Raw genomic sequence first — 27,677 nt, 5'->3', positions numbered from 1 at the left:
GAGGTTGTTGTTGAGTTTCGAGATCGGAGCCACTCAAAAAGACCCAATCCATGCACATGGTCAGTGCTTGTGTTGCTAGTTAGCTCCAGCTAGCGGAGGATAATTTTGCACAAATATTGCTTCATGTTTCCTGAATTTGCATCACTTTACAGCCTCAGCTGTTCTAAATATTACGTGCAATATCATGCACATAATCATTGAACATTTTGAATTTACCATGTACACTTACCTGCATTGGAAATGTAATATTGTACACACATAGCTATATGCCATTTCTCATACATATTATAGTAACTTAGCACAAAAAGTAAGGAAATTTGTGTTTGGTAGATTATTTCTGTGTGGTAACAATGCTTTTTGGCAATAAATCTTATACCGTTGGAAAGCCTGTTTAGCATGCATTTGTGGGATGAGCAGCAGCGCTGAGTATGTGGGTTGCACCCATGAAAATCTTCTCTGCCAATGCCATACTGCTTATTCTGCCATTGACTTGTTTGGTGGATTGGATGATTGAAGTTTGAAGAAACAAGACATATTGGCAATTTAAAAATGTATTCATTTCACAAACAGGAGCCTCAGTAGTGTGTGGAAGAACCATACACAGCCACAACAGCCTGGCACCTCCTCCTCATGCTGGTCACCAGCCTGGTCACACACTACTGTGGCATTCTTCAACCAGCATTTGTCACAAGTCAGCCAACGTGGTTGTGTTGGTCACTCTGGCACGAACAGCACGCCCAAGCTGACCCACAAGTGTTCAATGGGGTTGAGGTCAGGACTGCTGATAGGCCATTCCATCCTCTCCACTCCCACATTCTGGAGGTAGTCTCTGATAAACCCCGCCCCTATGGGGGCGAGCGTTGTCATCTTGGAGGATAGAGTTCGGTCCCAGACTGTGGAGATATGGGATTGCCACTGGTTGCAGAATCTCATCTCCATATCTCTCTGCATTGAGACTGCCTCCAATGATGACAAGCCTCGTTTTTCCAGTGAGGGAGATGCCGCCCCACACCATCACACTGTCTCCACAAAAAGGTGTTACTCTATCGGTGCAGCAATCAGCATAGCGTTCTACGTGTCTTCTCCACACTTTGACCCTACGATCCAACTGCCGTAGGCAGAATCATCCAATCCCCCAAACACCAAATAAGTCAATGGCAGAATAAGATGTTTGGCATTGGCAGAGAAGATTTGGCAAATTTTGGCAACCCACATACTCAGTGCTGCTGCTCATCCCACAAATGCATGTCCCTTACAAATGGGGTACCATTTGAAAGGGAACTAAACAGGCTTTCCAACAGTATTAGATTCATTGCCAAATAAATAATAATAATAATAATAATAATATTGAGAAATAATCTGCCAAACACAAATTTCCTTAGTTTTTGTGCTAAGTTTATATGCAAGTCCAAGAAGCAACCTTTCCACTAATCTTGTTTTTATCTGTTACTGAGATTCTGTACTTGCACCTTTACTGATATTTTTGCACTCTTTCCTACTTTGCACTGCAACTGTTGCACATCAATTTCCCTTGGGATAAAAAACAAGCTCTTCTTATCTATCGTATGTTATCTTATCTTTAGTGGACAAGTGGAAATTGTTATCTGTGGAAGGCGTTAGATAGGAAGTCAAGGGATCACCTACAGTAAGTCAATCTGATTGGTGAATGCCTGCACCAAACTGTGGAGCTATTTAGCTGTGGACCAAAGTGTTGGATTTACAGACTGACGGATTTATCACTAGTGTGGCTACAGACCAAGATTAGATTTTCACCCAAAGTAGGGAAACACCGTGCAATACCCAATCAACGCCCACAACAGAAAAGACTCCTCACAGCGATCATAACTGTTACAGTAGCAGCATACATCAGGCAGTCAGTGTATCTCAACAACAGAGTTAAAGACATCTATGAAACATTTAACCACACAAACACACAAATCTCTATGGCAAACGTCATACTCTCCCAGAGAAAAAAAATTGATAAGCATTACTGAAAGCCTTTGTGTTTGTTTGCGAGTGTGTGTATGCGCGTCGGTAGTAATTGGTTAAAAGGTTGTTATTGGGTCTTTCTGGCTGTGTTTCCACTCCCACTCTTTTTCGTTTTTTCCTCTCCTTCCAGCTCGTCTCATCCTTCTCACACTTACCGTCTCGTGTAACTCATGCAAGACTCTTTCTGCTCCACAGAATAATTTCATGCATTTTTTACTCCATCTCCGTCACTGTGGTGTGTTCAAATGATGGTTTACATTAGTCACTGAAATACACACACACACACACACACACACATTTACACACACTCAGGCAGAAATACATTCCCTCTGTTATCAGTTAAGGATGGGTATCTAGGCCAAACATTATTATCAGTGTGCTGTAGGTGCCCCTTGGGTGTGTTTCCATGGTGACCATCACATAACATTATATACGGAGAAGTGTTTTATCCCATGTCATTGTCACAATTACACACACGCACAATGTGGGAATTCGATTACAGATCAGTAATCGTGACCAATCATTGATATTGCCATTGCAACCACCTGAGGCTACATCCTGATATAAAGTCCGAACTCACACATACTGTACATGCACACGTGCAGAAACACATGAGCAGTGTGACAATGAGCCTGCCTACTACTCTACTTGTACTTGTACATAGTGGTAGTACATGAAGAGCATGCACACAAACACTCACACACACACACAAACAAACATGGCAGGGTCAGCAGTATCAATGTCAACTTCTTAAAGTTTCAGTTTTCAGAGCATGGGGACAAAGGAGACATCAGTAATTATATATGTCTCTTCTTCCTCGTTAAGTTGTTACTTTAATGTTTATAGATATACAGTTGTAAGCGTATGAGTATGTCAATGTTACAGCCTACAAATTGCAGTGTAAATATTTTGTTCAGACAGGTTATCAATAAAATACGTATGTGTACTTTATGTGTGAAGCACAGAGAATAGGAGGGTAACAAAATTGCATTTAGGAGGGACCTAGAAAGAAATGACACTGTAAGTACCATATAAAGTTCCTGTCACATATTAAATAATTACAGGCTACATACCAGGGATCAACAGGACGTGTAGGAAAAACAGGGTGTCAATACTAATATTCTGATAAAGTAGTTATGGTATAACTACATTGTTCTTGGGTGTCATGTGGTGTTTGGGGATCACGTGTTGATCTGTCAGTAAATTTTGTACAGATATTCTTTGTTCCCAGACAAAATAACCTTAATGACTTTGGCGATCGGCTGACGTTTCCTCTAGCGCCACCATGAGGTTTACATTTGGAGTTTCAGGTCAAATGTCTCAACAACTACTGGATGGATTACCATGAGACTTGGTGTTGACATTCATGTTCTCCTCAGGATGACTTGTATTAACTTTGGGGATTCCTGAAGTTTTTATCTAGATCTATCATCAGGTCAACATAGGGTTAGGGTATTTGTCTAGTTTTTTTTTGGGATCAAATACCTGCCAAACTAATGACATTGCCACCACTCTCATCTGTACTTGCCTGTTAAGTGCTAATTAACAAATATTAGCACACTAACACACTGAACTAAAATGGTGATGTGTTAAAGGAATACGCCACCGTTTGTTGAAATAGGGCTTATCACGGTCTACCCTGGCTGTAGATAGGTGGGCCAACGCATTTTTTGTCTCAGTGCAAGTAATTAAGTTGTTTTTTTGTCTTTTGTTGGCTCACTTTTACTCACAACATGCTAACTGGCAACATAGGATTCCATTCACTACGCTAAGCTAACTAGCGGTGGCGCTGCCGGTGTTGCACCGGACTAAAACAATGCATGCACAAAAAATGCATTGACCCACCTATCTACAGCTAGGGGAGACCTTGATAAGCCCTATTTCAACAAACGGTGGCGTATCCCTTTAAACATTATACATGCTAAACATCAGCAACTTAGCGATGTCATTGTGAGCTCAAAGCGTTGGTCCCGCCAAAGTACAGTCACACAGAGTGCTGTAGACTATCAGTCTTGAGAGGTGTTGATTCAACTTGATCATCATTTTGGGACGCTCAAGTTGATGGTGATGTCATGTATTCCATTATCCTCAATGGTAATGGTATTAGGGTTAGTTACTCAATATTTTGACTGCCCATATTAATATAAATGGGGTGTCTGCCATAGTACCCTGTAACAATATTATTATATTACTGGGTGTCCTCCCCCAGGGAAGGTTTGAGCGTCAACAACTTCACTGTATGCATTTGGATACACTTTTATGCACCAATTTGCGGTGGAAATACCTTTATTTAGCCAATGCGAAGAAAAAAAACCCACAGATGACAGTTCAAAATATATCAAAAATATAATGGAAAGTATGTTGTTTGGTTTATTTATGGATATAGAAAGACAACAAGGGGATCCAAGGGATAACATGTAAAAGCGAGAAACACTTTTTTCCAACATGGTCCCTGATGTAAGAGAACAGGACATACAACACATGCAAACACATACAGTCCTAAGGTTAAAACAATAAAAAAAATAACACTACACATCAAAAAACCAGCTAAAACACCATGACCTACCAAACAATAAATTTCCCTGTCCCCAATCTAGATTTTATTTCCCCCTAATTATCTATTTTATTCCATAAGTAGGCCCTAACTTTATGTCTAAAATCTCATTTCGTAACTGCCATTTTGATATGAAGTGGAAGACTATTCCATAAAATAATTCCTGTATAAAAAAAGGATTTTCTGGCTTCACTATTCACACAAGCACCTTACATGAACGGACACTGGCCCTAGTCTCATGTGCATGTTGAGTATGTACCATTAAAATCTGAAATCCCAAATACTTTGGGGCTACACCCTTAATAATACTGAGTTTAAGTTGTTCAACCCTAAGCTTAACAGGCAGGAACTCAACCCTCTTAAACTCATTTCTTCCCACATGATACCTAGAAGGTTTAGACAGTATAAAACGGATCATATTATTTTGCATGATCTGCATCTTGTTTTTCATTTTCATTGTTAGGCCACTATACCATGTTTAGCATGCATAGTCAAAATGGCATTGAATGAGTGCTGAGACGAGGAGTTTTTTTATTTTGGAGTCAAACTGTCTTGTATTACCGTATAAAAATTTCAATTTGCAGGCACTTTTATTCAGTACTTTCTCTGCAATGGAATATCCTGACAATGTTTGGTCCAATATAATACCTAGATAAGTAACAGAATTCTTTGTTTCAATTTCATTGTCGTTACATATAACTTTTAATGCAGATGCTTTTTGTAACTTACGTTTGGTGCTAAATAGGATGCACTCAGATTTCCCTAAGTGCAATGACAGTCTGTTGTCGATCAGCCACTCTCTTACATTTTGCAGCTCACCACTAAGAGTGTCTTCAATTTGGGAGATGTCTTTTCCAGACACTAGTAGTGAGGAATCATCAGCATACAATAATAACTGACATTTGACTGCAGCTGGCATGTCATTTACATATATTAGGAATAATGTTGAATGTTGCTAGTCATTGGGCATTTTTAAGTGGGTAATCCTGGAGCTTTCTTAGTGGGTATACTTTGTATACCTGCGTATCACGTAGACTACACCATTGGCTAGGTATTTCATTGATAAATACAAAATATTTACACTGTAATCTGCATCTGTACGACCAAAGTGAGAGCTGTGTCCGGGTTCTCGGCAGTAAGTCGGACTCGTTTCAGGTGAGGGTTGGCCTCCGCCAGGGCTGTGCTTTGTCACCAATCCTGTTTGTAATATTTATGGACAGGATATCAAGGCGTAGTCGGGGTGGGGAGGGGTTTCAGTTCGGTGGGCTGGGGATCTCATCGCTGCTCTTTGCAGATGACGTGGTCCTGATGGCATCATCGGCCAGTGACCTTCAGCACTCACTGGATCGGTTCGCAGCCGAGTGTGAAGCAGCGAGGATGAGGATCAGCACCTCTAAATCTGAGGCCATGGTTCTCAGCAGGAAACCGATGGAGTGCCTACTCCAGGTAGGGAATGAGTCCTTACCCCAAGTGGAGGAGTTCAAGTACCTTGGGGTCTTGTTCGCGAGTGAGGGGACAATGGAGCGGGAGATTGGTCGGAGAATTGGCGCAGCGGGTGCGGTATTACATTCAATCTATCGCACCGTTGTGACGAAAAGAGAGCTGAGCCAGAAAGCCAAGCTCTCAATCTACCGGTCAGTTTTCGTTCCTACCCTCACCTATGGTCATGAAGGCTGGGTCATGACCGAAAGAACGAGATCCAGGGTACAAGCAGCCGAAATGGGTTTCCTCAGGAGGGTGGCTGGCGTCTCCCTTAGAGATAGGGTGAGAAGCTCAGTCATCCGTGAGGAGCTCGGAGTAGAGCCGCTGCTCCTTCGCGTCAAAAGGAGCCAGTTGAGGTGGTTCGGGCATCTGGTAAGGATGCCCCCTGGGCGCCTCCCTAGGGAGGTGTTCCAGGCACGTCCAGCTGGGAGGAGGCCTCGGGGAAGACCCAGGACTAGGTGGAGGGATTATATCTCCAACCTGGCCTGGGAACGCCGATCCCCAGTCGGAGCTGGTTAATGTTGCTCGGGAAAGGGAAGTTTGGGGACCCCTGCTGGAGCTGCTCCCCCCGCGACCCGACACCGGATAAGCGGACGAAGATGGATGGATGGATGGATGGATGGATGGATGTAATCTGCATTGTGCAATCTAAAACCTTACTTACATTTGTAATCACAGTAAGACGTTCGTGTATAAAACAAAGTTAGTTACAGTCACAAATCAAAGATGCAAGCATCCTTTTCACCAGCATAATAGGCTGCTCCGACATTTAGCTGTATTTTAGTATTTAACTGGAGGGATTCTACCTGCACTAACATTACTGACATCCTTTTTATCAGCTCTAGGAAGACTCACAGAAATCTATCAGACAATACATATCCGCATCCTACCCTCCTCTCTCTCTCTCAGCTTTTTCTTGTATCGTGTTTGCAAAGCATAAATGCACAGTGGTCCATACAAACGCATGAGCAATCATGCACACACAGCCAGCATCATCCTCAGACATTACTTTTATGACAGGATAAGGGAGTGATTAGGTTGTGAGCCAGGTAGCGGAGATGCATCTTTTCTGACTATCGACCAAAGTGAAGTTGCTTAGCAACCTTTGGCCCTGATGACAGGAAATGATGTCATGCTTGTAAGGCAAAACACAAGCAGACACATGAATACACAGGCAGATAACAGGTGCACACATGCGCACACACAGCTACGGACGCAGACACGTGTGCAGAGTGAACCTTGCAGGACGGCAGATGAGAGGAATGTCAACGTGATGACATGATAATCTGGGCAGGGGTTAAAACAAACAATATATTAATCTTCTCTAATGGTCTCAATGATCTCTGAGTCCATTAAGGATGACCTTAAAGATATACATACATACACACACACACACACACACAATATGCATGGACTAAGCTGGGAATGTGCTTTTATGTACTGCTGTTTGCGGAAAAATTCATCTACTGCTCTCCCATTTCTCAGTGTTCCCTTGACCGTCTGTGAACCCATCTCCTGCTTTCAGCCTGTTTCCTGTGTGATCCAATAGTGACACCATCTCTCTGACTAGGTACGAATTAACATGCACACACATGAACTTTATTGCTGCGTGCTCTTGGAGAGACAGGTGGTGACATGTGGGGTTGTATTTTGGAGCTTAGGCATATGAGAGAAGATTCTTTTCCACTCCCATGCTAAAAGTTGTAGGACTTACAGCTCCACACAGTGTTCAGTCTGTCTCACTGCACTCGTTTCCTTGAGGGATGTTTTACTTTAATTATTCATGTTTGTAAATGAATGAGCTGCCAAAGACCCTGAGACTCACCATTGTGTTTGAGGAACTGCTTTCGAGGACATACTTCATCCTTATTTCCAAATATATCCGATACTCGACGTGCTGCAGTACATCTCTGTTCTTTCATCGCCTATCGTTGTGGTGTGCGTTTATATTTTCGTCCCACTTGTACTTTGGGCTTCTTGTAACAAATATCCACACTACAATATAATTAAAAAATGTGGTTGAGTCGTTATGTCCATGTTGCTACTAAACTATTTTATGCTTGTACATGCATTTTTAGTTTTTGTTTCAGCTTCAGTGTCGTTTTTTTGTAAGCTCAACTTTATGATAATGGTAATTTAAAGTTGGCGTTACTTCAATAATAACAAATATGTTAATTTGTTATTCAAATTTTTTATTAAATTCAATTCAAAACGTTCCCAAGTACGGTAACTTACCGTAAGCACAATCTGAATACAACAGACAAACTACTTATTGATGTGTCGGCTAGTAACGAGCATTCTCATTTTAAGAATACAGAAATGGTGCAATGTACACAAGAAACGACTAGCCAACTGTCGTCAGAATAAAACTGCACACAATTTTAAAGGTGATATTGACAGTCAGAGTGCACTATTGAAGTCAAGAGAGTGCCTCAGAAATTGAATTGCTAACATACCTGAGCAGGTTTTTTTTTTTTACCTGGTAATACTATTGTACCCTTAGTTACTGTAAAAAACTGGATTGTGGTTTACTTAAACAGCCTAACTCATTAATGTGTAATTAAGCTGTTATACATTTCAGTGAGAATAATTCAGTTAGTATAGTTTCACTATATTCAGTTGGACTGCTGCAAAGTAAGCTTTACTTCTGTAGGTATTGTTTCATTATCACTTACATCACTATAACCATTATGTGCAACATTTAAGTTTAAGCACACTGTTTGCGTTATAATTTCAACGGACAATATTTTCACTGAATGCATGTTTTCTTTTTTCATCAGTGTGGGTTGTGATCTCCTTTTGATAGTAACTTAATATAACCGGAAACTTTGCCCTTTTTTAAAATCACCTATCCATCAGTCCTTATAAAACAGCTCTTATTACTAACACTTGAAATATTTTTGTGTTGCACTTAATAGTCCAAACTTTGTCAATTTACACAATGCAATTAACCTTCACTTGTGTGGTCATGACACAACTAGGAGTTCAACCATTGATGAAATACAACTCAGACATTTCCATGAGGTCAAAACATTTTAATAAAAAAAAAAAAAAAAAAAAAAGGAATAACTCATTTATAAGAACACCAGTCCACCAATTTGTCCCACTTCGGTCACATTTTACTTTCACACACACACACACACACACACACACACACACACACACACACACACACACAATCACTCCGACGTAAGATGGCTACTGCACCTTTGAAACAAAAACATGCCGACTGATTTGACATTAATTAACACAACCTAGATTTATACAATCCAGTGTAGCATGGATACATAAAGGTTTGTTTTAACTTAAGGAACATACTGGTGATTCTGCAAGTTTTAGCACATTAATCACAAATACTATAATGCTCATCATTTCCAAAACGAACTACTGGCTTTCGTTCATATTAAGTTTGGTAAGAAAATCACCTCTCAGCTATTTAACCTTGCATAGATGGGTAACCTATCCAAGAACATTTGGATGCCTTAATGTTAAATTTACATGAATTTAAAACAAAATTGGCATGATTTGAAACCAATGGCTGAAAAATGAGATGCATGTTGAGAATGGTTAGCAGTAATGGAAATCAATTCTTTGTACTTAAGTGTGCTAAACATGCAAAACCGCTAATATAGTCCTTTTAATAAAAAAAAAAAAAAAGAGCTTACAATGGCCCTCATAGCAAGGTTATTCAGCATTTAAGCCTTGAACAGCACACAGGGATGTGAGCAAAACAAACAAGCGAAAATTATTATTATTATGTGAAGCAACAGTTCATCTCTACTTACAAATGAGTCAGAGGCAGAGAAACAGCAATTCTCCTCTACAAAGAAGCAATCACATCCCTGAGTACAGTGTTGGTTATTCCTATCATTTAGATTCACCGCCACGTGATCGGTTATTATCGTCATCAAGTCCTTCCTGGCCGGCTCTAGGTTGATCACTGAATAGTGCAGCGCAGCATCTCTCCACAGTAGCTCCTGACCCAAAGTCACAAGGAAGAGGCTCACATTGAATATGTAACAAACTGTAGCAGCGGCCATAATCCTGCAATCCAAGCACAACAAAGTACCCTAAGTAAGTCTGAGGACCTGCAGTGACATTAAGTGAATTAACAGCCAGACAGTCAAAGACTTGTTTCATCTATTCCCTGGCACATGAAGCAGCATGCCAGTGTTAGCCAATATTTTTGTTTTTTAGATACACCATTATCTCCTTATTAACAAAGAAGGTTACAGATTTTGGGCAGCAGTCTTAACTTAGCCCCTTGTTAGCACGGAGCCCCTTCCTCCGCTTTCTCCATCGTCTCCTCTTCTACCGCCACATCTTTGTCTTTGCTCTTTTTGTGTTTCTTTTTCTTGTGTTTGTGCTTGTGGTCCTTTTGTTCTCCTTCTTTGTCGTGGGTGCTGTGCTTCTTGTGCTTCTTGTGTTTTTTATGTTTCTTGTGTTTCTTCTTCTTCTTGTCCGCCGCGCCACTGTGGTTGCTCTGGCTGGGGCTGGAGGGTTGGCTCTGGGACGGACTGGGGCTGCCGCTTCTTCCTCGGTCCGGCTCAGAGCCCTCGCCCTCGCTGTAGTCGGGCACAAAGGCCGCCTCGTCCGTCTCGCGACCCAGGTCCGAGCACAAACGCTGTCTCCTGGGCTCCGGGCCACGGCTCTCCTCTCGTCCTCCTCCACCTCTGCCTTCTGCACCCCTTTCCTCCTTCCCTGTCACTCCTCGCCCCTCATCTCTTCCTCCCCCTCCCCCTCCTCCTCCTCCTCTCCCCTCCTCTCTCACGAGTTTGGATTTGGTTGGTTTGTCAGAATTTGTCGGTGCTGGCCTGCCACCTTTACCCTCTTCCCTGGGTGCTTTCCCTTTTTTCTCTTCTCTCACTACTCCTCTCCTCTCCTCCCTCGTAGCATCCCGGCCTTCGCCCCTGGCAGGTTTAGGTGCTTCAGTCTGCCCCTCCCTGCCTCGGCCCCTCTGTGGCACCGGTGACGGGTCTTTGGGTGCACTGAGTCCATTTTCCTGGCCTTCTTCGTCATCTTCTCTCTCCCACTTGGAGCGAGGAGGAGGCTGAATGAGCGGCTCCTCCCGGGCCGGGCTGGGCGCCGGGCTGACGCTCGGGCTGCGGCCACGGCTGTTTGCGGGGCTCGATGGGGGCTGCTCTGCGGGTTTGGCGGCTACGCTCTTCTGATCTTTGTCCGAGTCTCGCTTTGTTTCTTGAGTTGACCTAGTGCTGAGGGAGAAACAGACATGTCAAAAAAAAAAAAAAAAAAAAAAAGAACTGCACCGACTAGGCATTGCACTACTACAATCACTGTGGACAGTTTAAAACATAAATGATCAAAATGGATGCTGCAGAACCAGAGAGAGATCACCTTTTTTATTCCACGCATTCTTCTCCCTTGTGAAAACCTGCCGCTTACATTACCAATAATGCAACTTTGCCGCTGGCAGTTTCGGTCTGAGATCTGGATGTTTTATGCTAGTAGTAGCTAATGTAGTCTGGAGCCGCTAGTCTCCAGTAAAGACGAGCGGACTACAAAGCTTTAAACAACCTTTTACACATATTTGACGTGGAAAATCAGCGTTCAAATCAATCCTCTTAACCCATTGGTTCCGGATGCCGCGCACCGAAACATTACATCTACCGCCGGTTACTGCGTTGCGCAACTCTGAACCTCCTGCCTCATACCCCATCTGTTTTTGAGAATCTTTTGAAAAATGTGTATGTATGTTAGTGCTAAGGGAGCATGTTTTAATAAAACCTGTGATTCTTACCTTGACAATGTATTTTATTTCATGCTACAGAGGCTTAGATATTAAGATTTTGGTAGACGTTGACAATTCTTAATATTTTTTCAGAAAACCTTATCAGGAGATAAGGATATTTATCCCAGAATAACATAGGTTTTTATAGGCATTTTTAGCAGGCGTTTTAGGAGTAAATGGGTTAACACAATAACCAATAAAGCCAGGTATACAAAAACACTTTTTCCTGGGCTACAAGTAATGATTATATTGATTATTATCAAATAATTGGCTGATTATTTACTTGATTAATTGTTTGATCTATAAAATGTCAGAAAATAGTGAAATCCCAGGTGACTTGTACCACTTCTGGGATTGCTCTGGTGCCGCTGGAAATTCCGCCGGATGTCCCTCTTTTTGGCCGGATATCCATTACCTTCCTCTTTCTTTGTGTTGGCATTCTAACCTCCAGTGGATTGGTGAGGACTATGGTTAACTGCTCCTCAGATCTCTGCAGGGTAAGTCCAGACAGCTAGCTAGACTATCAGTCCAATCTGAGTTTTCTGTTGCACGACTAAAACTACTTTTGAAGGTACACATGTTCCACCAAAACTAGTTTCTTGGCGCCATTGCTTTGTACGACGCTAAAGAAATGCCAATTATCCTTAGCATTTATCCCATCCTGGAATGCTGTGTGGACTAGCCAGACCCTCCTCTACAGCGCCGTGAAGGAAGGTCTGGTAAAGCGAGACAAATTTTCTGTCAATCAAATAGTTTGAGCTCTAGTTTTTCATTTAACAAAAAGAAGCCTACCGTCTCAAATTTCAACATGTTGGTTTTTTTTTCCCCCTTTTCTGGTAACTAATAAACAGCTGACAGATAAACTTGAATGCAAAGTTACTGTATTTCCAAGCAACACCACTCATATAAACATTGATCCTATTATGATCCTGAAGGAAATTAGTTTTGCAACAAGGGATTTAACAAATAACTCACAGGATGCACCCAATGAATTTATTTATTTATTTATTTTTAAATGAAGGAATGACATTAACATAAAACATGAATAAATAGGTGAAACAATTAAAAATGATAAAACCAAATGGTCTCAAAAATAGGCACAAGAGACTCACCTGGTGGAGCTCACGGTGTGGCTTGTCAGAGCCTTTCGGCTGATCCTGGGTTTGCTCTTCACAACAGACTCCTCGCCACCTTTCACTGCTGGAACAGGACCAAGGAGAAAAAAGGAAACACGGGTTTAATCAATGCTCCATTATATGGCACAAGGCAAAATTAAAGTTATCATCCCTTCACACACACACACTTTGTTACAATTACCTTCTCTGTGAGCAGCAAGGGGTTTCTCTCCTGAGGGGGCACTCCTCTCCGTTCTGTCCTTGGAAACACTCCTGGGAAATAAGCGTAGGATATAATTACACATTAACAACTGTGTTTGCTGAACCACACTATATAACCACTATATCATGTTTTCTTTTGATCATGGATATGGATGGTGGTTGACAAGCAGCAGGGAAACTAACTGAACAGACCTGTCAGATTTAGCAGATCGCTCTGACCCTTCGCCTCTCTCCTTAGACGACGTGCTTGGCTTCTCCTGAGGGTCTGTCCCGCTCCTGGAGATGGCGGTTTTCTCTGCGATGGTCATTTTATCCAGAGAGACCGACCTCCCTCCTGCACTTCCGCCGCTGGAGTTTTTTCGCTCTCTCCTCACGGACCGCTCTCCTTCGGGGTCTCTCTCCACTGTAACTGCCATCTTCTGCGAGCCTGAGACCCTGTCCCTCGGTCTGTCAGACGCAGCGCCTCGGTCCCGGTCTGATCCCGAAGCCCTGTCTCGCTCTCTGTCCAGTCCTGAGCTTCTGCTCGGTTCTCGGTCGGAGCCCTGAGGTCTCTCTCCAGCACTTCCTGGTCTCTCTCTGGAGACTCCCCTCTCAGCAGACGCTGCCTGCTCTTTTCTTCCAGAACCTTCTGCCGTACTGCTGGGTCGGTCTCCTTCACAGATGTTAGCGGCGGCTGATCGGTCCGAGGTGGAGGTCGTCTTTTCAGGACCCGACGGTGCTCTGTCCAAAGCGGCCGTCTCAGTGCTGCCTTTTCTCCCCAGATCTCGGTTCAACTTGATCCTCCTCTGGGCCAGGGGCTTCACCTGGTAATAGACCAAAGTACATACAAAATGTTACGAGGGGGTTAGTCTATATCCACGGCGTTCCACTTCCGGTGCCGCTAGGGCTGGGCGATATGGACCAAAAGTCATATCTCGATATATTTTGGCTGAATATCGATATACGATATATATCCCGATATTTTTTCCGCAAAGTAAGAGCAAATGTTTCAGTTTGTTTTAGTTTTTTCCAACGTTTTAAATTGTAAAATTTTTCTTCTACACATTTTCAGTGCTTATTTCTACATCCTATATTTTCTAATCTAGTGTTGGGGCGATATAGAGAAAATCATATACCATGATATTCTTGACCAAATACCTTGATATCGATATTACGGCAATATATTCTAGAGTTGACAGATGGTGCTCTCGCAAAATATCTTCACACTTAGATTTTAGATTAATAATCATTAATAGTAGAACAGCTAGAACAGTCTGGTAAGTTCAGAAAAGTACGTCACTTCACTGTAATGCAGCCTTTAAAACCAGGAAAAGACACTTATGTCATATCACGATATAACGATATCCAAAATCTAAGACGATATCTAGTCTCATATCACGATATCGATATAATATCGATATATCGCCCAGCCCTAGGTGCCGCTGGAAATTCCACCAGATGACACTTTTCGACCGGATGTCCGTTACCTTGGGCTTTCTTTGCGTTGGAATTTTAAACTGCGGTGGATTTCTGAGGACTATGGTTAACTGCTCCTCAGATCTCTGCAGGGTAAGTCCAGACAGCTAGCTAGACTATCTGTCCAATCTGAGTTTTCTGTTGCACGACTAAAACTACTTTTGAAGGTTCCACCGAAAACAAGTTGTGCCGCCCATGACCATTAAAGAAACGCCAACGAAGCAGAGCAGGTTTTTCTCCCATCCCGGAACGCTGTGTGGACTAGCCAGACCCTCCTCCACAGCGCTGTGGAGAAAGGTCTAGCAAAGCTGGACTACGAGGGGGTTAAATCAGAACTAAGCAGAAACTTTTATGGTAAAAAGTTCTAAAATTGATTAATGGCTGGGATTATTTAACAGAAATTAGAATTTTCAGAAGGGAAAAAAAGCCATTTCAGTGTTTACCATTTTTCTTTTGTTTATTTTTTTCATTTTATAAACTATTATTTAATTAACTGGGGGGGGAAAAAAAAACTAATGAATTAGGACTGAACTAAAGATTATTTTCTATATTAATCAATTGGTCTACAAAATGTCAAATGTTTAAAAATGTCCATCACTCCAAATCCAATCCAAAATAAAACCCGAAATATACATCCTGACATCCAAACAGCTTGTTTTGTCAAAGCAACAGTCCAAAACGGGAACATATTCCATCTACAACCTAAGAAGACTAAAAAGAAACAGAAAATATTCTCATTTTTAGAACCTAAACCATTAGCTGCAGCCCCTGTGATGGTGTGTAGTTACTTGATTAATACAAGAAAAGAACTAAGTGAGTCCGATTTGAACCAACGCAAGAAAAAAAGACCACATTACAATTTCATTGAGTGGATAAACACAAGCGACAGACCCACCTGAAGGTCCATTAGCGGTCTGATGGATCCTCGTTCTGCGTCTCCCCGGCCCATCTCGCGGCTCCCTGGCAGAGGAAGAAGACCAGGCCTCTCTGAGGGGGGTGGGAGTCTGTGGAGCGTGGGCTGATGAGACATGTGAGAGTGGGAGAGGAGATCCCCTCCACCCCCTAGCCCATCCATTCTCCTCAGCTTTCCAGGCGGAGGTCCGAGTAAGGAGCGGCCCTCCTCTCCCATCCTCCTCCGACTGTCCGGGGAGGGGGGTCGGTGGAGGAGTGTGTGTTGATGGGGGAGGGGAAGGAGACCACAACCCTGTGGAAGATCTCTTCTCCCCCTCATGTCGTGGCCAGGCCGAGGGCCGTCATGAAGGGAGGCATGATGCAGAGACAGGTTCTGGGAGGACAGCGGGGGGGTCTTAAGCAGGGCAGGCCTCACCGCAGAGCTTTTACCCTTTTCCTTTTTAGGGGTAGTTGAGGCGGGGGCATCGTCAGGTTTGGTTTTAATGGTCTTTAACGGTTTCGTGGCAGAGGACGAGGAGGATGATGAGGAGTCTTTTTTGGTCACCACACCCTCCCCAGTCTTCTTCTTCACCCTGTCAGTCTTTACCTTCACAGCCTCCGTCTTCACTCTGGCTTTCACCTTTTGACTCCTCTCTTTCTTAGTCTTATCAGACGGAGTCTTCGATGTTGACTTAGTTGAGGTTTTAACGGGCGCAGCAGTGCTTTTTGAGGCTGGAGCCTTGGAGGTGGCGGCTCCAAGCGAAGCCTTCGAGGACACGGGAGGAGTGGTAACGAGTGACGGGATTTCGTCCATTGGTTCGTCTCTGACAGGAGTAGCATCACCTCGGTCTACCGACTGATGCGATGACTCCGATTCCTCCCCGGACCGCTTCTTTTTGACTTTCTTTGTCTTCAGGACTTTAGCGCTGGACTTGGTCCCTGACGAAGAGGACGGAGGATGGTGAGGGGGAGCACCTCTCTCCTCTCTCCCTCTTCTCCCTCTCCCCTGGGGGGAGTAACCTCTCGGCAACGGGGACATTCGGTCCCTCTCCCGGTCTCTGCTGCCGTGACCTCTGTGATGAAGTGGGGGATGGGGATGGGGATGCTGGTTGTCATAGTCTTTGTAGTACTTGTTGTACCAGTCGGCATACTCCTTCTCCCACTGCCGATACCTCTCTCTCTCCCAGCGCTCGTTACCTCCAGGACTTGAACCCTTCAGTTCATACGGTGGGAGCTCACGTGGAGGCGGCTTTCGGCCACCTGGGCTGCGGGTCCGGAAGCCACCAGGGCCTGGGGAGCGAGACCGGGACCGAGACCTGTAGGGCCCTGCGCCTTCCGCTCCCTCCCAGCCTCCTGGCCGGTAGGGGGGAGGAGACCGCGGTGTGCCAGAACGCCGATACCCATAAGACCTTGAACGAGAGCGGGACCTTGTCCGGGAGCGGCCATAACTGCGTCCGTTGCGTCTAGAAAGGGGGGAGCGGGGATAAAACCGGCCATGGGAGCGCGACCGGGAGCGAGATCGACTGGGAGAATAAGAGTAAGACCTGGATCTTGATCTGGATCTAGAGCGTGAGTAAGGAGAGCGGCTGAATGGAGAGCGACTGTATGACCGGGATCTTGAAGAAGGAAGGAAACAAAAGGAGAGAAAGAAAGCAGATTATGCAACAACAAGAAAAAAAATTACAAATGGCTTTAAGGATTATGCATATGTAATTAATGAAAAAACAAATTTCGATATGCTCTTTTCATGAAGTTACCTTGAATAAGACGGTCTTCGTCTCTTTGGTGCATTTCTGTACTTCATAAGCTCTTTGTGGAAGTCTTTAGTAAATTCATCCAGTTTAGATGTAACTCTGTGGATACAAAGACAAAACTTTTTAAAACTACTTCAGTGTGAAGCTTGAGTAGTTTTTATCTTACTGAATTCACAATCCCAAACCTGAGCAATGTTAATATTCTGTGTACATTTTACATAAGCAATTAGTAACCGTTGCTGTTTGAAGGCCCAAAATTAAAAAAGAAACAACTCACTTGTCCTGTCGGTGGTGCCGCTGTCTGTAGAAATCTTCCTTAGAGAGGGGGGGCTGAGCAAGGGGGGGTAGAGGGACAAGAGGGGGCTGGGTACCAGGGGCAACCCAGGGAGGGTTGAGCCCTGGTGGACCAGGGGCATAAACCGGCTGGGGTTGGTAACCCATGACAGGAGGCATAAGTCCAGGGCCAGAGGTGTACGGAGGAGGAGGGTAGGACTGTGGTGGGGGCGGGTACATGGACGGCGCCGGGTACACTGGAGGGGCAGGTGCAGGAGGTGGAGCTCGCTGAAGGTGAGTGGAGGGGTGCTCTCCTCTACCTCTGTAAAACCTGGTACAAAGAGAGGGACGCAAACCATTACGAAACTGACATAACAATACAAACTTTTAATAGATAAGATTGTCCACACAGATGGGTCTAACCTGTCCCAGGGTCTGCCCCCACCTCTGTGAGAGGGCTGTGGCTGTGACTGGTGACCTAATAGAGCAGACAGAGTTAGTTACAGAATGTCTTTCCTTTATGCTCACTTAATCTCCTTAAATTACCTAAATGTATCCTCTTACCTGGAGGATGAGGCGGCCTTATAGGTGGAGGGTGGCCAATGACAGTTAAATGGTAGTTCTGTGGGAGAAATCACAGTGAGGAAGTTTCTCGTCTTCAGGGATGCACAAGTACGTGCTAAGGATGGTCAAAAGTCTGTAGGTTTTTAGCTCAACTTGGCGCATACCAAATAGGATTCCTTTCAACAAATGCAACAGCCTAGGGTAAAATATGGTGTTTGCCATTGCTAAATAGGCCAACATGCAGTATCCAACCTGGTTAGTTTACAATATACTAGGGCTGCAACTAACGATTATTTTCATAGTCGATTCATCTGTTGATTATTTTCTCAATTATTCGAATAGTTGTTTGGTCTATAAAAAGTCAGGAAATGATGAAAAATGTGGATCAGCGTTTCCCCAAAGCCAAAGATGACGTCCTCAAATGTCTTGTTTTGTCCCCAACTCAAAAGATATTTAGTTTACTGTCACAAAGGAGAGAAGCAACTAGAAAATATTCACATTTAAGAGTCTGGGAGCAAAGAATTTTTACTTTAAAAAAAAAAAAAAATTTAAAATTACGCAAACCGACTAATCGATTATCAACATAGTTGGCGATCAATTTAAGAGTTGACAATTTATGGATTAATCTTTGCAGCTCTACGATATACTCATGTATTCTTTATTTTAGGGATGGTGAAGGCTCTCTAAATAGAACGGTTGTATTAGAAAAAATATACTTGTCAATCAAAAATCTTCACATTTTTGCATTTGTAAGATTAATATTATCAGTTATCGTCATTATCAAAAATTTGATACGGTGAATAAATAAGTGAAAAAAGTAAGAAACCACAGGTAATGTGTACGCCCATGTTAAATCTCTTGCTGTAGTAAATGCTGCTAAAAGTCAGTGAGGTGTTATCAAGCAGTAGCTTCAAGGCGGACTCACCTGTAATCCACTTTCTGAGGTTCCTGATGAGTCTGGTGTCACAGTAGGTTCTGGATCGGTCTCACTAAAGCATAAACAGACACATTAGGATTAGTGACAATGGCTCTTCACTTCAAACATCACTTCTTGAGTATGTGGTTTCACGCTGGTGTATAAAATCATATCTTAGAGTAAACGTACCCTGGTGGGGGGGGTTCACCGTGGCTGTTGGATTGCATAGGGGAATGGTGGTCAACAGCAGGTGCAGGGGCTGGTGAATCATCTTTTCTTTCTTCAACAGCAGCAGCATGAGGAGGGGTAGAAGCAGAAGGAGCAGCAGGAGCTTGCGGAGGAGCGGGGGCAGGAGTAGGGGCAGGGGTAGGGGCAAGAGCAGGAGCGGGAGCAGGGGGCGGGACCTGTGCTTGAGGGGCAGGAGAGGGTGCGCTTGTAGGAGGAGGTTGAGTGATATTGGCCAGCAGTGGGTCCTGCTGTCTTGAGTGCAGTGGCCTGACCAACTGAGGGCGCGGTGGAGGCGGGGCCGCATTTTGGACTTGCTTGCGCACGTGTTTGGTGTATCCCGTCTCATTCTTAAAGTTGTTCACAGCCTGCATGAAGAAAAGCAAAAACGGGTTTAAATATAATAATAAATAAATACATTTTTTTTCTAGTTTTGCTTTGAATTCAAGTAAAATGACCAAAAGATGCAGCACATCAAAATGCATGCATTGCATTTGAAGGGGGTTACCTGTCGAAGAAACTTGTTGGCAATGAGATTATCAGGTGAAACATCTGACTGTTTGCATGTGAAGCAGATGTGCTCCTCTGAGTCCAACAAGGTAGTCCTGATACCTGAAAACAAACAGTCCTGAATTAGACAAAGGTTCACGTTAATTTGGCAAACACAAAAAAACTCCTCTCTATGATATGGAAATAACTTCCTCTCAACCTGCCCAGTCTACATATATTTCAGAGCATAGTTTTCTACTTTTTCCAAAAAATTACTTTACTTTTCCCAAAATTGAGGGTGAAATCATTCCAAAAACACTGTGGAACATGAAAATGAGAGTTTCAACAACTACTCAACATTTAGCATGTCCTGGGGCTGCAGTGCTTTAGAGAGGCCACTGTTGATTAAATGGGTATTTCTGCCATTTCCACAGTGGATTTCTTTCCCTAAACATCTGTTGACCGAAACACAGACTAATATGTTTTGAGATCATTTGTGTGTGTGTGTGTGACACAAAAGATTAGTTTTGACTCCCTACTTTTATTACTTTTTTTTTTTTTTTGTCCTGTGTATATTGAGATTTGTATTACAAATGCATAAAACAAGTAAGCACTCACAGTCGTCGCAGTAACTGTTTCCACAGCAGGGTATAACTACAGCATCTGTCATCAGGTCATTGCAGATCGGACACAAGAGTTCATCAGGGATTGGGTCTGTATCATCCTCAGATGATGACTGGTCATGTGGAACAAACGGAGGGCGCTCCTTCTTTCCTTGTGCATATGCCTCCCTGTATTAACAGAGATTTGTTTTGTTTTTTTAGTTTTATTAGTTACTAGCAAAAAAGAAAGCAGCTGCAGCAGTTAACCTACGTTTGGGGAGGACACAGATACAAAATGGGTTATGACGACAAATATGACACTACTCCATGCGCTATACGAGTATACTAAACAGTGTGTATTTGTGGGTGTCCTCGGTTGACACATACGCATCTATTGCAGGTATAGCGTATTCTCCAGTGCTGGTTAACATGGCTCCCTTGGTGCCTGGCTCTGCTTTAACCATGAAGCTCTGAGGAATGCCCTTACTAATCCTCACTGGCTTGGGACCCTCTACACTCTTATCCTGGACCTAAAAAGTTAAAAGAAGGAAAAAAAAAAGCAATCACCCAAAAAGCTTAAATCCTTACTTTATTTGTAGTTACACTGCAATGTAGTAGAAATTCACACCACAGATTATGGAGAGAAAAAAAAAAAAAAAATGCATGATAATTACCATTAACAAGGGGCATTGCCGGATGTAGTGACCAGCCTTTCCGCAGCGAAAGCAGGTATAGTGAGCAGGTGGAGGTCCCACTGCTTTCTTGGAGTAACTATAGAGAAAAGTTCAATAAAAAAAGAAAATGTATAAACTATATACAGCTACATGAGCTTAAAACATCGAACACAAATCTGAATTTAATCAAGTACAAGAACATGGTGTGTGTGTGTGTGTGTATACTAACTATATCGGGTCATATTCATGATTGGACTGAGACATCATGGCTTTAATCTTGTCCTCCTCTGATGCATTTGCATCAACCAGGTTAGCAGTCTAAAACACATATAGGAGAGAAGGGGAAACAGTTAAGGAGGATATTAACCACACAAGATAAAAGAAAACACCTATTCAACTTAGGATATATTTCCTGGAAGTACAGCCAGCATGTACTGAAACAGTACCTTGGCGAGTTGGGCGAGGGACATAGATGGAGAAGAGTCAGTCTGCAGGAGAATCAAAAGTAGAGATATTAAAAGGTTTAAAACATAGTATAGACATTAAGTGGAAGATAAGAGCCCAGATAGTTCCCCACCACATGTGTCCAGTCCCTTAGAGTCTCCATTTAAGTCTTTGCACCAAAACTAAAGTCTTTGTTGAGGACTTTGAGCATGAAATAATGCAGGTATCCGAGTGAGCATTTTACTCAAGACATGGTTTACAAGGCTTGTGCGAGATGTTCATCCCTCGGGACAGCATTGAGTTATAAGAGTTTAAGTTAAAAAAAAAATAAAAAATTGTGTCTATTCAGAGCTGTTTACATTAGAATTATAAAAATTGTTTTGAGAAAAAAATTAGGAAATTAACCAAACAAGAGAAATTAATCTACAAATAATGAGGTGCCTTTTAAAAGCAAACAACAGTTATGTCCATTAAGCAACTCTTTTTTTTTTTTTTTTAAATAAATGTATCCGTTCTAAAAATGATGTCTATTCACTGGCCAGGTCAAGAGTATAACAGCTCATACACAAAATGCAACCTTTGCACATTTCGTGGCAAGTTTTAAAGATTTACCGTTTTGAATTATCAAATCAAAATAGTCACTGTATGGAAACCTACCAACAGAACTACAAAACTGCATTAACATTGAACAAGTAAAGCAAACTTGTACTCCAACAACTCTTCCATATTTACAAGTCTAGACCCGAGTCTTTAAGTCATAACTATGGTTAATGTCCAAGAGCATCTGCTTAAACACTTCAAACTGTCCTCACTATTTGGGCACCATCAGCAAATTCAAAATGTACACTACTGGCACATCCCTCTGTAGAGATCCTAATGCTTCTCTTGCTACGGTAGAGAGAGGGGGATTTTCTCAAAGGAATACTTGACATTTAATTTTAGCATGCAGTTTTTGCACCGACTTGTAAAAAGGAGGTTGCCGTTTCATCGAAACCAGTCAAAGACTGCTTTCTGTAAACTAATGAGCTTGCAGGGAGTGGCGTCAAGCTGTTTCAATAAAAAAAAAAATGCAAACACGGTAAAGTGTCAAATATTTAGAGCTGATAAAATACAACTTTAGAAATGTTGCTTTAAAAAAAAAAAAAAAAAAAAAAATGAAAAAAAGAAAGACTCCCGAGACTAGGAGTTGTCAAGTTTTCCTTCAAAATGTTCCCTAAAACAGCTCCTACACCACTACAGAGTGAAGGGTGAAAGCAAGTGGAGGGATGTTTCTAGGAGTCAATGAACCACGAGAGTTAATGCCACATTTCCACCACATGGTATGGCACGGCTTGCTCGGTTTTGGTTTTCCATTAGCAAAGGTTGTGGATTTAGGACCACCTCAGTCGAGGTTCCAAGCGAGCTGAGTCAATACTATAAAGGTTATGGTAAGAGTTAAAAAATAATACAGACCACTGATCAGATAGCCAATGTCACTCACCCCAGATTATTATTATTTTTTTTATTATTATTTTTTAAATGGCAGCCGACAAAACGACATTGTACACTATGCCTTACATTCCGCCGTGCAATTAACAAAGTGCAGACATCGTTGTTGATTAAAGGATCCATTTAGAGTGTCATGTAAAAGATGGCATGGCAGTTACACGCGCCGTGTAAGCTGAGAATCCCACAAACACTGAGAGGGTACTATCCACAGTAGAAAACGCAATAGAAAAAAAGCACTTGGTAATAAAAGTGAGTTGAGTCGAGTCAAACCATGCAGTGGAAATGAAGCATAAGTCTCATGCACGAACAAAAAAAGCCATAATCTACAACGACAAACAAACATGCCTGCCCTGCCTAATACTTAAAATAAAAAATAAAAATTAAGTGGGCAGGGCAGGCTGTCCATTATGATATGCAGGGCTCGGAGAAAAGACTGGGTATTGCAGAATGCTGTGGAGGGAACACACAGGGATCTGGTGCAAGCGGTTCTGACACTGAACCACTGAACAACTTTATTGACAGGTTCTGCAGCTTACAGCTTACAGGACACACTACACCAGTATACTGCTCACTGCAGCAACCATGGAAGGCCTCCAGAGATTAACAAGATATTTACTTTACTGATGTGTCATAGTACTTTGTGATCACCTCACAACATTATACGTCAGTGGCCAAGGCACAGCATCTCACGCATTAAAACTAGCTTCTTACCGATACCCCCAAACCACAGTAAACAATACACCTGTTCCTTTGTAAAACAGACACTGAGGAATCTGTATGAATTCAAAGCATTTAACTCATCAGGATAAAAATCGGTGAGCTTTTAAAAGTTTAAGGGTTATGTGCAGTCCATACTCAATGCAGAATAGAACATCTTCATGGTGAAATTGTACAGGACAAAACAACTGATATTGTCAAATGTAACTGAACAACAGATTTAAGTATATTAAAGTTTAGCAGGATAAGCTTTTAAAATAAAAACACTGGTGAATTTCTTCCACTTTCACTCACACAACTTTAGTCTTGTAATTGTAATCAAAGTTAATTACAATCAATCCCAGCCACACTTTACTTCATTGGGTTCTTAAACCACAAAAATTAAATATGTTCACAGAAAATAAAATGACAATGAATTACCAATACAAAAATACCACATTTTCCGTTTACAAACCCCTTTAAAATACATTTGCCTGGCCTGAAGCAGGCTACAAAACCATTTCATTATGAAATACAGTCATTAACAGTTTAAATGATTTCGCAATCAATTATAAAGTGGCAACAGTTCAACAATTGGTCAGTTCAGAGAATTAAAAAAAACAAAAAAACAATGGTGGCTAGTCGGTTGTTTCTCACTTTAACCTCATCTCATTCAGCAATTTTAAACTTTAATCTGCTTATTTCAAAACAGAAACCCTGTTAGAGAGAAACAACAAACTATTTATTTTTTCTTTTTTTCAATGTGGTGACTCCAGGAAACCCTCCCAAAAAGACATCACATAACACAGAGGTTGAGAACTCAACACAAATGTAGCCAACACACAGTGATCAGAAGATACACACAACTCAATCATTGCTGACAGAATGTTCTCAAGAAAGGTGACTAAAGTCAGAAAGAGGGGGAGAGGGAGAGAGGTAAGAGGAGGAGAGAGTGTTGATTTTGGGTTTGTTTTACATACGGGTCTAGAAGATCCCACCACAGCTGTGTCAGAACGATCTCTGCAGAAACAAACCGCGCAGAAAGAAGACGTCAGTTATTGACATGACTCAAGAGCAAACTTAAGAGAGACAGGACAAAGTTTACAACTATAACCGAAAGACCACTGATCTCTGCTTAAAATCTAGTTAACTTTAAATGATTAGAGAATGTACTGCTCAATCATGATTCCAGTGGCACTTTCATATATTTTAAAGTATACTTACACAATGAACGTCCTGCCAGCAGGTTTTACTCCTCCAAGCGGAGTGCGGCGAACGATCACGGACGAGTGTTTTGGGATGTGGGCCTCATCATCTGTGTATTCTACAAAACATGACACAAATTATCAGAACACAAACATTGTTCAGTAGAATACGCAGTATAGTAACTTGGGTCTAGAGAACTGAACAGCTGTTTTAAGTTAATTACAGTGTCTAATCACAAAATGGCTTGCATCGTCTCATAATTTCAACTAAGTCTGTGAAAAATAGAACAGTGACAAAAGGTCATATAAACTGTTTTGTTTAGTACATTTCTTTCAATAAATCATTTCAAATTGGGTAGTTCCGATACCCTGATATTAGAAAATTTGTATTTCGAAAAAAGAAACCTGGCCCAGGAAAAGCTTGATATAGTTAGTATTATAGAGCTAAAACAAACAGAAAATGTATCTGCAACTATTTGGAAAATGTATTTATGCATTTATTTTTTGCTGGTTTTATGTGACGGTAATCAGATTTTTTGAGGGTTTTGGACTATTGGTAAGACAAAAACCAGCAATCTGATGATGCCAATTTGGGCTCAGGGGAATCGCAATAGGCATGTTCCCCTATTTTATGACGTGTTATACCCCCAAATAATGGAAAACATAACTGGCAGATTCATTAACAATTAAAGTAAGCATTACTTCGAGCCGTGTTGTATCACAATATATAGCCTAAATATATATCCTGAAATTTTTTTTCCCCCACTAATCCTACTGTTCCACCACCTGTTATCTACTGTTATTACTCAAAATAATGGATGACATGTTCGTGACACATTTGGTGATGTGTCAGCTGATCATATACCTTCTCGAGTCTGCGCGTTGGTGATCTGCAGGTCGCAGTCTGTGGCCTTGAGGCGCTCTCGGGCCATAATCTGCCTTTTAAGCTCGTTGAGGGTGATATGCAGCCCATCGAAAGTAACTGTGTTGTAGTCCAGTTTGGAAGAAAACTTATAGTGAACACACGACATTTTAACAGGTCTAAGCACTTAGGTCAATCAAGCACAAGGAAAAAAAAAAAAAAAAACAGGCCTGATATGATAACAAAATAAAACAGCGTCAACACTGAACAGAGCTAAATCTGGTGACTTTAATAGGTAAACCTTCTTTATATTCGCTGAAACAATGTAGACAAAGAAAGTACTAAAATAGGGGAAGGGTTCAGCTCGCAGATGACGAAAGGAGTCCTTGTTATTGCCAAAGAAAAATAATCGAGATGTGAGACAAGAGCGCCATTGAGAGGCGCCGTGTGCCTCGTCAGTTCTTTAAAGTCCAATAGAACATAACAGGGTGCCACCAAATCCAAGAGAGTCCATGCAGCAGCACAAAGTAAATCTACCACAGGGATTTGAATGAGGCCAAGTCCGTAGTGAATTGTCTTTGGTGGAAAGCCCGGGCCGCCGCGCTAAAAGCCGCTAGTGCAGCTAACAGCGGGCCTGGGATTTCACGAGCATCAGTCCTCGAATGTGTTGCCTTTTGGGGACAGTTCGTATTTGTCAAGTCAAGACAAACTCTACCGAGCTCCACAAAAAGTCCACAAATCTCCTTGAAAGCTTCCGCCACGAGTCCACAGAGGTTACGTTATCGCTGTTGGACCTAGAAAAGATTATTCCGAAAACGTAATCTACCGTGTAAATGTCATATTAGCTAGTTAGCTAATGCCAAGGCTAACATGCTACACCTCGCCACTCAACATGAAAACACTACTTCCCTAACAAAAGCTAACGGCGCTAGGCTAATAATGTTGCCCACGTTAGCTGTCGAATAATCTAACAAATCCACCAGTTAGGCAGTCAGTGCGCAAAAGTTCCTCTTCAGTACGCGTTTATCTTTCATCACGAAACATTGAAAGGTGTGTATCCACATTCAATCTTCAATTTAAATCCATAAAATCCATTTCGGTGATCCAAACTGCCCTTGTTCTGTTTCTCTCCGTTCTCTCCTCGCTGTTTCATCAAAATGGCGCACGGCGGAACCGGATGTATCCAAGGTTCTTCCAAAGAGTACACATGAAGGCAAGATCTATATCAAAATGGAAGCACGATTTCAAAACATTACAAACATTTTTTTTTTTTCTTCTTCCCCTTTTTGGCAGAAACCGGCTTGGTTCTGATTTAGCACATGCAAAGTGCCCACTACTATTTCGTATTTATTTATTTATTTCATAAATGAATTGATCCAGCTACAATTTGTAGCTTAGCCAACTCGTTGTACCTTTGTACCAGCACATCCTTTGCGTCCTTGGTGTTCTTTGGTTGTTCGACGGCGTTGTCCTGCAGGGGTTGTTGTTGTTAACCTTTCTCCGTCAAGGAGCCTAGTTTTGTCTACAGGGTTGTTATCGGTGGGAAAAGGCGAATACAACGGAAAACACATTCCCTATATGACCTCATACAGTTATTTGCTTTGCCTAGCTCTTAAATATTACTATATTCCACTTAAAATCTATTCAGCACTCCCCTACAGATCAAGCTAAAGGAGTCCTTATGATACTTTACCACAGGTAGCGTGGCCGAGCGGTCTAAGGCGCTGGATTAAGGCTCCAGTCTCTCAGGAGGCGTGGGTTCAAATCCCACCGCTGCCAGGTTTTTGTCGTGATTACTTCATAAAACATTATAGAGTTTCTAATCGACAAGAGTGGCTACTTCTTGTGGATAATATACACTGTGAAAAAGTAGCCTACGTACGTATGAACATATTTGAAATGTTTGCTTAAAATGTGTTTGTTGGCTACAATTGATATGGCATCTGTAGTCTCGCTTTGCCAGTCCACCTCCACACACTGCGGAGGAGGGTCTGACTAGTCCACACAGCATTCCAGTATGGGAGAAAA

General features: G+C 42.3%; 1 protein-coding gene and 1 non-coding gene across 4 annotated transcripts; one reads left to right on the top strand and one right to left on the bottom strand.

Moving 5' to 3' along the window:
* Positions 1-9,045: 9,045 nt before the first annotated feature.
* Positions 9,046-26,869, bottom strand: LOC114565209 (E3 ubiquitin-protein ligase RBBP6). 3 transcript variants are annotated; one of them, XM_028593117.1, is made up of 20 exons: positions 25,653-26,869; positions 24,807-24,906; positions 24,563-24,602; positions 21,401-21,442; positions 21,184-21,272; positions 20,955-21,051; positions 20,668-20,810; positions 20,297-20,469; positions 19,698-19,801; positions 19,154-19,557; positions 18,974-19,037; positions 18,049-18,106; positions 17,908-17,962; positions 17,489-17,815; positions 17,215-17,310; positions 15,462-17,073; positions 13,304-13,914; positions 13,092-13,162; positions 12,887-12,974; positions 9,046-11,238 (listed from the first exon to the last, which is right to left on the bottom strand). In XM_028593117.1, the coding sequence occupies exons 1-20, from the start codon at positions 25,816-25,818 to the stop codon at positions 10,293-10,295; spliced, it is 5,286 nt and encodes a 1,761-aa protein (XP_028448918.1). In that variant the 5' UTR covers positions 25,819-26,869; the 3' UTR covers positions 9,046-10,292. The 3 variants fall into 3 exon arrangements, with proteins under 3 accessions (XP_028448918.1, XP_028448925.1, XP_028448931.1); XM_028593124.1 differs by having other exon boundaries at positions 12,887-12,971; XM_028593130.1 differs by lacking the exons at positions 24,563-24,602; positions 24,807-24,906; positions 25,653-26,869 and adding an exon at positions 22,211-22,532.
* A 477-nt stretch (positions 26,870-27,346) lies between these two features.
* On the top strand, positions 27,347-27,428 carry trnal-aag (transfer RNA leucine (anticodon AAG)). The gene has a single exon. It is a non-coding gene; the product is annotated as a tRNA-Leu (tRNA).
* Positions 27,429-27,677: the final 249 nt, after the last annotated feature.

This window comes from Perca flavescens, chromosome 2 (assembly GCF_004354835.1).
Source record: "Perca flavescens isolate YP-PL-M2 chromosome 2, PFLA_1.0, whole genome shotgun sequence".
Classification (NCBI taxonomy): domain Eukaryota; kingdom Metazoa; phylum Chordata; class Actinopteri; order Perciformes; family Percidae; genus Perca; species Perca flavescens.
Note: the sequence above shows the minus strand (reverse complement) of the source record. Positions and strands in the feature narration are given on the sequence as shown.

What these genes read in the sequence shown, in the direction of transcription:
- LOC114565209 (XM_028593117.1), bottom strand. Translation starts at nt 25,818, where the DNA reads ATGTCGTGTGTTCACTATAAGTTTTCTTCCAAACTGGACTACAACACA. An exon ending in CAACGCGCAGACTCGAGAAG is followed by an intron (nt 24,907 to 25,652) that starts GTATATGATCAG and finishes CATGTTTTGTAG; the next exon opens with AATACACAGATGATGAGGCC. An exon ending in CGGCACCACCGACAGGACAA is followed by an intron (nt 17,311 to 17,488) that starts GTGAGTTGTTTC and finishes TTGTATCCACAG; the next exon opens with AGTTACATCTAAACTGGATG.